The sequence below is a fragment of the Peromyscus eremicus genome, chromosome 7 (assembly GCF_949786415.1).
Source record: "Peromyscus eremicus chromosome 7, PerEre_H2_v1, whole genome shotgun sequence".
Classification (NCBI taxonomy): Eukaryota; Metazoa; Chordata; class Mammalia; order Rodentia; family Cricetidae; genus Peromyscus; species Peromyscus eremicus.
In genome coordinates, this window is record NC_081422.1 from 61,190,111 (window position 1) to 61,199,470 (window position 9,360).

The following is a 9,360-nucleotide window of genomic DNA, read 5'->3' on the forward strand; positions in this document are numbered from 1 at the left end:
GATGAGCAAGCTGTTACCGTGGTTGATACTATTCTCAGCATTCTCAACTGTCAATCACAGTAAGATCCATCCCAAGCATACCCTCCCAGTACCAGCCCCCACTGAGACTCTGTCAAAGCACTTCCTCCTCAGCCATCTGTCCAGGAAAGTGCTATGAAAACACCTCCAGCATTTGCTCTCCTATCTGAAAAGGATATGAATAAACCAAACACTGACAGACTGTACAGCACATATTCTCCGCTGTAAAGCTGCCTACTAAATCCCTTCTCAAGCCCAGGCTGAACAAAAACATTTATAGAAGTTTGAAACTACAGTTTAATCAAAGACTGTTTTTTTCAACGGAAATATATATTGAACAAGAAGGAAGACCTCAAAAAGGAAAAAAAAATACATTAAGGAAAAATCCACATGTAAATGATTCCCTGATAGAAGAAGACTCAAATTTTAAAACAGGAATTTAAATTCCTCACTTAGCTATTAACTACTCATTTTTTGCTCCAAATACTATAAAGTTGTTAGCGTCTCTAAATCTAGTTTGAAAGAGCACAAACAAATCTTCATATTCCAGTACAGCAGAAAACTGCATAAATTCCAATGAGAAGGCCTGCAATCGGTTCAGCCGGTAAAGGCACATGCTACCAAGCCTGATGACCTTAGATCGTTGCGGAGAGGAACAACTCTTGAAAGTTATCTTCTAATCTCCAGTGCTTCAAACACACACGCACGCACGCACATAAATAAATTTCAATGAGGAAAAAGTAGAATGTTATAAAATCTTACTGTTAATGGTATCAATGTAAAGAATTATAATTATCTTGAGGGTAAATGAATTCCAGAAAAACAAAAAGTTCTATTTCCCCACTCAGCCCATCCTTTCCCTCTGCTTAGGCCATGCAGAATGTTCTTTATACACTCAGTATAGTGCTTAAATACTCTCTGATCACAACAGAAACAGGCCTGGCTCATACCCTTTAGCTTCAGCCTGGTCAAACACACAGAGCACATGGTCAGGTCCAGGGCTTTCACATCTACATCAATCACTTAGAGGTTGTGGGAACAGGTTGGGGCTGCTTAAGGTTCTGGGGTTGGAGTGGGGAAGAACACTGCCAACATGACTACTAAGACAACTCCATTTAACTTGGGCTTTACAAATAGTACTAAAAGATAGTTTAATTCTTCAGAAAACACACAAGTACACAAAGTTCAAATACTAATCTTCAAAATCAGTATAAAGAATATCTATCACCTACCCACTAATTTAAATGACCCTACTCATTACAACTAGCATTTCCATCTACCGATCTATATGTCCATGTTGTCAGAAGACTACAAATTCTTGTGTTAACAAGGTCATAAACGGCCAATTGGTTACAATCTAGCTCAGCTTACCAGCTAACATACTGGGAGGGAAGGCTATGGAAAGCATTCCGGGGAATGCTTTCATCTACATTTATTCTCAACATGAAGCTAGAGATCATTTCATAATCTACATGAGAAAACTTCATCAAGCAAGTATTTACTGAGTATACCACGGCAGTAGATATTTAGTAAACACAACACAGAATGCTACTTAAAAGTAGTGAATGTATTCAACCTCATGAACTAAATTACTGATCCTTTTTAGAAAATTCGGTTCAAGGGACGAACTAGTCTTTTTTTTTTTTTTTTTTTTTGGTTTTTCAAAACAGGGTTTCTCTATGTAGCTTTGCGCCTTTCCTGGAACTCACTTGGTAGCCCAGGCTGGCCTCGAACTCACAAAGATCCGCCTGGCTCTGCCTCCCGAGTGCTGGGATTAAAGGCATGCGATACCACCGCCCGGCTCAAACTAGTCTTCTTTAAAGTAGGCTGAGAGAAATAGGATACAAAATAACCCATCAATCCATCAAGGTGACTTCACACCTTTACCACAAACTGATCAATCCATTACAAATGTATTACTATGGACAAAGGACCAGTCAGCACCTGAGCCTACTAAAAGGACTTTTAAAAAAATAAAATAGAAGCCGGGCGTTGGTGGCGCACGCCTTTAATCCCAGCACTCGGGAGGCAGAGCCAGGCGGATCTCTGTGAGTTCGAGGCCAGCCTGGGCTACCAAGTGAGTTCCAGGAAAAGGCGCAAAGCTATACAGAGAAACCCTGTCTCAAACAACCATAAATAAATAAATAAATAAATAAATAAATAAATAAATAAATAAAATAGAAAGGTTTATCTCCAATAACCCTTCCAAACACAAACTGCAGATCAAACCAATCACTCCTTTTTTTTTTTTTTTTTAATAGTGTGATATAGGGGTGGGGTGTACTGGAAATTTAGAGCTCCCTCAACTCTTTGAAGGGAGAATTCTCATGACTTTTACAAGAACAGCTCCAAATCAACAGTACTTTAAAAACCTAAAACCCAGGTACTTGACTTTCCTCATATTAAAACAGTTATGTTTAGAGTACCTTTCTTTCTTTTCTTTTCTTTTCTTTTTAATTTTTTTAAAGCACTTCATGTTTTTGTTGTTGGGTTTGTTTGGTTGGTTTGGTTTTGGTTTTTTGAGACAGGATTTCTCTGTGTAGTCCTGGCTATCCAGGAACTTGCTCTGTAGATCAAGCTGGCCTTGAACTCATAGAGATCTACCACCACCACATGGCAAGTACTTCATGTTTTATCCCTGTCTTTTGTCACTGGTTAAACTTTCCACCTACAAAAATAAGGAATTTGCAAGCCTCTAGCTTCTGAAAATAACATCTGGTATGGGCACATAACACAAGGCTTAAGAGACTGGCCCAGTTTTCATTTAAACTTTCGTAATTTACAACTAGAATGCTCTTAGCCACAATTAGGCATAAATCAGTTTTTACCTTATTAGGAGATTGCTATTTTCAACATTTAACTTAAACCACTACATGGATTTATCTTCTAATCAAAGAGCTTCCTGACTTTCCAACTAGATTAGACTAACCTCTTTGAATGCAAGGGACCACTAGACTCCATGTACTTTAAACTCCAAGTCTGTACAAATAGATACCTATTTGCCAGCCTCATGAAATTCTCTAATTTTGTAATGTGAGTTTGATAAGAGCAGGTGTCCCTAACCATTTTACCTATGAGATCTCAAAGTAGGATCTTGAACCTTAAGACTTCAGGGATCCCTTTTCAATGGATCCAAAAGGTCAAAAGTATTTTCATGGATGACATTAAGATAGATAGATAGATAGATAGATAGATAGATAGATAGATAGATAGATAGACAGATGATAAAAAGAAAGGAAGAAATATTACTCTATCACTTTAATGTTTCCTTTTGCTCTCTCAAGAGTACAAAGTAAAGTTTTCTAGATAGTACGGGAAGTGTGATATCTCAAGAGACTGCATGCAGAAGCAGATGTGAGAACCCGGCTGTCTTCCAGTAAGATAAAATTACAAAAACATAAAAACTTAAGAAACTACTCTTTGGCCGGGCAGTGGTGGTGCATGCCTTTAATCCCAGCACTCCCGGAGGCAGAGGCAGGTGGATCTCTATGAGTTCCAGGCCAGCCTGGTCTACAGAGTGAGATCCAGGACAGGCTCCAAAGCTATACAGAGAACCGCTATCTCAAAAAAGCAAAAAGAGAGAAAAAGAAAAAGAAACTAGTCTTCCTGTTCAATTTTTGTTATGATTTTTTTTTTTGCATAAACTGTCATTTCTGAGGCCTGGAGGTGGTGGCACACGCCTTTAATCCCAGCACTCCCGGAGGCAGAGGTAGGCGAATCTCTGTGAGTTCGAGGCTAGCTTGTTCTACAAAGCGAGTTCCAGGAAAGGCGTAAAGCTACACAGAGAAACCCTGTCTCAAAAAACCAAATAAATAAATAATTAATTAAAAAACTATCATTTCTGATAAAAAGTATTAGGCCTCTTATTGTTAATTAAATAAGTAAATAAATATTTACAGTTTTAATTTTAATTTCTAATATGGTGATATTAATAGATAAAAGCCACACAAATAACCTGGGTTCTAAAAAATGTTGAGACTATAATGGGGTCTTGCAAACAAAAAGTTGTATGAAGTATTGTAACATACAATTACATAACACAGTGCCTTCCATGGCTAAAAAGCTCAGGTTAGTTCTGAAGTATCATTACTCCTTACCCCCTAATCTTGCTGAGTTCTGTATCTCCTTGTAAAACAATTCATCATAAAGCCAATCTGTTTGGGCTCCATTTAGTGGGCTTTAGACATTTCATTTTCAGAGTCCTATTTATAAAAATGTTAGAGTCAGTGATACCATAAATTAGACACAATAAAAGATCAGTTTCTCAAACTTTTCACATGCATGAGGGTGTGCCCGCGCGCACACGCGCGCGCGCGCGCGCGCGCGCGCGCACACACACACACACACACACACACACACACACACGCACACTCATCTTAACAGAGACTTGTGAAGTAAATGCAAAGCACTGCTCTTTTTCCAGATGACATAAGGAAATGGAAGTGCTGGTTCAAGCAGGTGCTGCTCGCTAGAGTCTGGGCCCTTGGTCTTTTGCAATCTGCTTGGCTTTATCACTGGGGTATAACTGCAAGCTCCCAATGAAAATAAGACAGGGACATTACTTTTATTGTCCAGGTGCCAAAACAGGGATTTTCTCCCTCCTCAGTAAGAGTATAATCAGACTCAGTACCAGCCCGAGCATTACTTCAACACACTGGCTATCCTCCTAATCTCCTACCAAAAACAAACAAATTCTGGAGTGTTGAAGAAAAACAAAATTCAGAATACATAACACTCCAAGATGAAGAGTTAGTTAAGGGATTACAGATTTACCAATCATTTAATTACTGAAACTACAGGCAGGCAAGAACAAGATCAAGCTTAATACAGTAACACTCGACTCTACCAGTGAAGGGATGACAAAAGGTTAAAATGGGAGGCCCACATGAAATGGGGTTGGACAGAAGAAAACACCCACAGAGTTGTGAAACTAGCTTTATTGGTCCTACAAATGCAGGTGATTAGACTCACCCTTCCAAAGCAGGGTCAGAGGCAACCATTTGCTGCTCGTTGTAAAGATGCCACCCTCTGCCTGGGACAGAAATCACCCTTCCATTACTAATTCGTTCCTGTTGTCAGCACAAACCTCTCGGTTATGCTCTATTTTAATGCGCTGAATTCCTCGGGAGAAACTTCATTTGCTGCATCTCTTTCCCCCAGTCAAGTGGACTCCCTGACTGACGAGGCAAGACTGACTCACAACAGGATATCTGCAACTTGCATAATTCTTGTCTTTTTTTAGATGTGCACAATGAAGCCATTTCTAAGTTTGATGTGATTTTACACAGAAAAAAAGAAAAGAAAAGAAACAGGTTGTGCTGATGCACCCACCTCTGATTCCCTGTACTGTCCACAGATGAACAAGAGGAAGTGCCCCATTCCTTGTGAAGTGTATGCTTTTCTTAGTGGTCATGTGTGCGTGTGCGTGTGTGTGAAATCTCTCTTGAGGAAAATTCTGCTATAGCCCCACAGCTATAGCTAATTAGCTAACAGACCACCAGTCTATGTGTGATACAACTTTGTGATGTCCCATGCTCAAGACTCACTGTTAAAGACATATTTACAGGTAGGGCCCATTTACACAAGTTCCTGCATTCCCACAAAGAACTGCAATACTAACCAAGCATGGCAGCACATGCTTATAATCCCAGCACTCCAAGGGCTGTGGCAGAAAAATTACAAATTCTAGGTCACCCTGGGCAATAACAGAGACCCAGTCTAGCAAACCAAAGGAACTGCAATACTGCTCGGTGAAACCAATTAACTGGTTAATTTTTAAAGTCTTCATGCAGAAAAGGACACCTGACTTTACAAAGGTAAGCAAGGTACCACCAGTCTTGGAGCTCCGGAAAACTGCAGTTACTTCTAATCCTTATCCTGGAGGACGGGCTTTCTTTGTGCCACTCCGTATGTATGTTGCTTCAAGAACATAATCACCTTTGAAGAAGTAACCTGTCAAAAGTATTAAAGCACTCTCTAAACTACCTTCCCAGCTCCAAGCCAACCCAGGAGAAGAAACCACTCTGCTGGACCGTACCACCGTCTTCCAGCATTCCAAATGAACTTGATTTCTTGTACACTAGTCACATTTTACACTACAGCCCAAGCTGCCAGTGATCTTAAAGCTCATAAACAAAGACCAGCGTCGGCACCAGGGCCCTACCAGGAAGTAATCAAAGCGAGGTGGCCGGTCCGACCTTAAGTCCCGGCAGACAATGAGAGGGCACCGGGCTTCCGAGGGGGCAGAAGGAGTTAACGCTTAAGCAAACCATAAGCATAACATAAATCTAAGAAGTGTCTTACACACACGCACTCGCGTGTGCTTGTTCCCAAAGCAATCCTGAACTAAACCGAAAGACCGTCTCGGAACAATCTTCGAAAGGCAAAAAAAAAAACAAAAAAAAAAAAACTCGAGCCGCCCCTCCAGAGCAGCTGTTGGCTGCCTTCTCCCGAGCTTTCGGAGCCCGCAGCCTGTGTTCAAACTTCACCCTCCCAGGCTGAGGCAAGACTCGGAGATCAACCGCCCCCAGCGCAGTCGGCTCGGGGACCACGGGGGCGGGGGGGGGGGGGGGGGCAGGAGCCTGTGGGAACGGGGAGGAAGCGCAGCCCGAAGGGGCCCGCGCGCCCGGCAGTCCAGACAAAGCTGCGACCGCAGAGCGGCGCTTTTCCTGTCCGGCCCACGGGGGACAGCGAGCTCGGACCCGCCACACGCGGGGCCAGCCCTTCTGTTCGCGGAGCCGTGGGGTGCGGGCCGCCGCGTCATCCCACCGCTGCGCGCTCGCCTCAGGCCCCCGCGGGCCTCTCCTCAGCCGGCCCGGCCGTCGGGCCGCACGAAACAAAGGAGCCGCCGCCGCCGCGCCCGCCGCCCCGCGTCCCTTCGCCCCGCGCGACCGGCCCGCTCCCCGCAGCCTCCCCCGGGGCCGCGCGCCACCCGCCCGCGGCCCTTCGACGGCAAGGCCCGGGCCAGAGCCGGGACCTCGGGTGCGCGGCCGGCCAGCCCCGGGGCCGCACTCACCGCTGCAGCACCAGGACGACGGGGAGCCGTTGGGGAACTTGGCTGAGTCCGGGGCGATGCAGACGCTGGAGCTGAGGTGCGGACACTCCATGGCCACGAGGACGGCGGCGGGGACGGCCGAGGCTGTGGGGCGGAGGGACTTCGGAGGCTCCGTCTGGGGTCGCTCCTAGCCCGGCGCTGGGCAGACGGCGGCTGCTTCGTCCCGAGCCTTTGCGTCAAAGAAAGCAAGGGCTTCCGGGCGCCGGGTTTTGCCACACGCCGTCTCCCGGCGCCCCGCTCCGGAGAACGTGGAAATCTGGACTCCTGGTTCTGCCGCCGCCCGGAGACAGTAAGCTTCCGCCTTCTCTAGCTGGCCCCGCCCACCCTACTGGTTACGCCCCCAGATATGGCCCCGCCCCCGCGCTAGGCGGCGGGCGGGGGGCGGGGCCTTGGCTCTTACGTTCCGCTGGAGTAGAGTCCCACCCGGCTGTTGTGAAGTGACTTTCTCAACTCAGACCGCCCCGAGCAGCGGCCGCCGCAGCTTCTTGGGACCCCAGCAAACGTGGGTACTCAGTCTGGGCAGACCGGTCGGGACTGCTGCGTCTACTGCAGTGAATCTGACTACTACAGCGAGGCTTGGAAAGAGAGTATGTGGCCACATTGCAAAGTGTGCGGAAAATGAAAAACAGTCGTACGGACGGACAAGCATTGAAGCCGCATTTTACACAGGAAGAAACAGGCTAGGGGACTTTGTGGGAGTGGCCCTCGGTGGCCCAGCCGGCTGCAGGGGCCCCAGAACAGTCCTGACTTTTCATGGTCTCCCTGTAGCGGGTGCGGTCCGGAACCATTCTGAGTTCTGAACTCTGGCCTGAGCGCGTCACCTGGATGCTGCATGGCTGGGCCCCGCAGGACAGCCGGGGTACCTGGGTGTAAGCCCTGCCATTATGACTCACTGTTATCTCGTACCTATTTCATACCTATACCTCTCCAAGTTGAATGAAATAACAATCTAGTTTGCTGTACAAGGTCTGGGTTACCAGGTGATATAAAAGGAGGCAGCGTGTGTTAGACTCCCACCACCACTGTCTCCCAGCCAGGCATTTTGCATACCATACCTTGTTTAAGCCTTAAAACACCCTCCTACGCTGCTGCTACGGTACCTTTTTACTGCCAGTGAAACAGAGCATAATCTACTTTGCGCGGATTGGACCCCAACTCCAGATCTGTCTTTAGAAAGAGGTAGAGAGGAGAGGACAAATTTCTAGAGGGAGAAAGCCTGTGACCTCCCTGTCTGGGCCTTGAGAATGTCTGGGGCTCTCACAAACCTAGCCTCTAAAGTTGGGGTTGTTTTTTTGTTTGTTTTGTTTTGTTTTACCTGGTGAAGGAGCCTCATGGCGGAAGGCAAGCAAGGGAGAGGAAAGACGATGTGGCAATCCTTCAGGCTGGAAAAACAAAGGTCAGGAAATGATTAACCGGCTGGGCCGGATAGTGGTTAGTTAGCTCAGGGAACCTCCCCAAAGCACATGCCTCTAGGACCCTCTGAAGCCACTCAGCAGCCTTCTGCCTGTTGTGGCCATTCACCTAGAGCACTTTCTGCCCACGGTAGTATTTCAAATTCCTCAAAGCTCCTTTACCAATTCCCCAAGCTGTATAATATTGCTGTTAAAAACAAGGCTTGGACTGGCTTTGACGATGAGGAGCTGTGGGCTGCCTAGCGTGTATTCAGAGGTTAGCTCCGCTGGCTACTTGATGGTAAACCTGAGCTAGTTCTCTCAAGTCCTTTTCCTCTCCTACCCACTGAGAAAACAATACTTATCTGTGCAAATTCCTACCCTGTAGTAATTAACAGATAGTTTGTTTTTCTTCTTTTTTTATTTTTTTTGGGTTTTTTTTTTTTGGTTTTTCGAGACAGGGTTTCTCTGTGTAGCTTTGTGCCTCTCCTGGAACTCACTTGGTAGACCAGGCTGGCCTCGAACTCACAGAGATCCGCCTGGCTCTGCCTCCCGAGTGCTGGGATTAAAGGCGTGCGCCACCACCGCCCGGCTTTCTTCTTTTTTTAAACAGCAGGTGAAGGCTGCTTCCTTGGGAAGAGAGAGAAGAGTAAACAATATCTGACCCCTATGCAGTCTCCTCCACCTATTGATCTGAAAAGTCTGGCTCAAGCAGTGTTCTCTGTGTCTTTCTGGACGCTCACCCTCATTCAGCATCCACAGCCTTTCCCATGCTGTCTTTCAGATACTAGTATTTAATGCCATGTTCTTCTCAACCTCTGAGAAATTAATTCTAATCCCCTAGACCTCAATTTAAACATCACTTCCTACCTCCAACCAGAGGCCTTTCCTGCCCCT

The 9,360-nt window shown here is 45.9% G+C and overlaps 1 protein-coding gene and 1 long non-coding RNA gene across 4 annotated transcripts in view; one reads left to right on the forward strand and one right to left on the reverse strand.

The window, feature by feature from the left end:
* Usp3 (ubiquitin specific peptidase 3) overlaps window positions 1–7,403 on the reverse strand; it is a 75,676-nt gene extending 68,273 nt beyond the window's left edge. Inside the window, exons 1-2 of one of the 3 annotated variants that reach the window (XM_059268160.1) lie at window positions 5,848–6,369; window positions 4,116–4,220 (exon numbers count right to left, since the gene is read on the reverse strand). Coding sequence is in view for 1 of the 3 variants with exons in the window: in XM_059268158.1 (XP_059124141.1) it covers window positions 7,034–7,124 (91 nt within the window). In the remaining 2 variants the exon portion in view is untranslated. Of the gene's footprint in view, window positions 1–4,115; window positions 4,221–4,989; window positions 5,273–5,847; window positions 6,370–7,033 lie in introns of those variants that run through there. The other 2 variants (XM_059268159.1, XM_059268158.1) reach the window with 2 other exon arrangements.
* LOC131915145 (uncharacterized) lies at window positions 6,615–9,133 on the forward strand. The gene is made up of 2 exons (XR_009380273.1): window positions 6,615–7,941; window positions 9,077–9,133. It is a non-coding gene; the product is annotated as an uncharacterized LOC131915145 (long non-coding RNA).
* The last annotated feature ends 227 nt before the right edge of the window (window positions 9,134–9,360 follow it).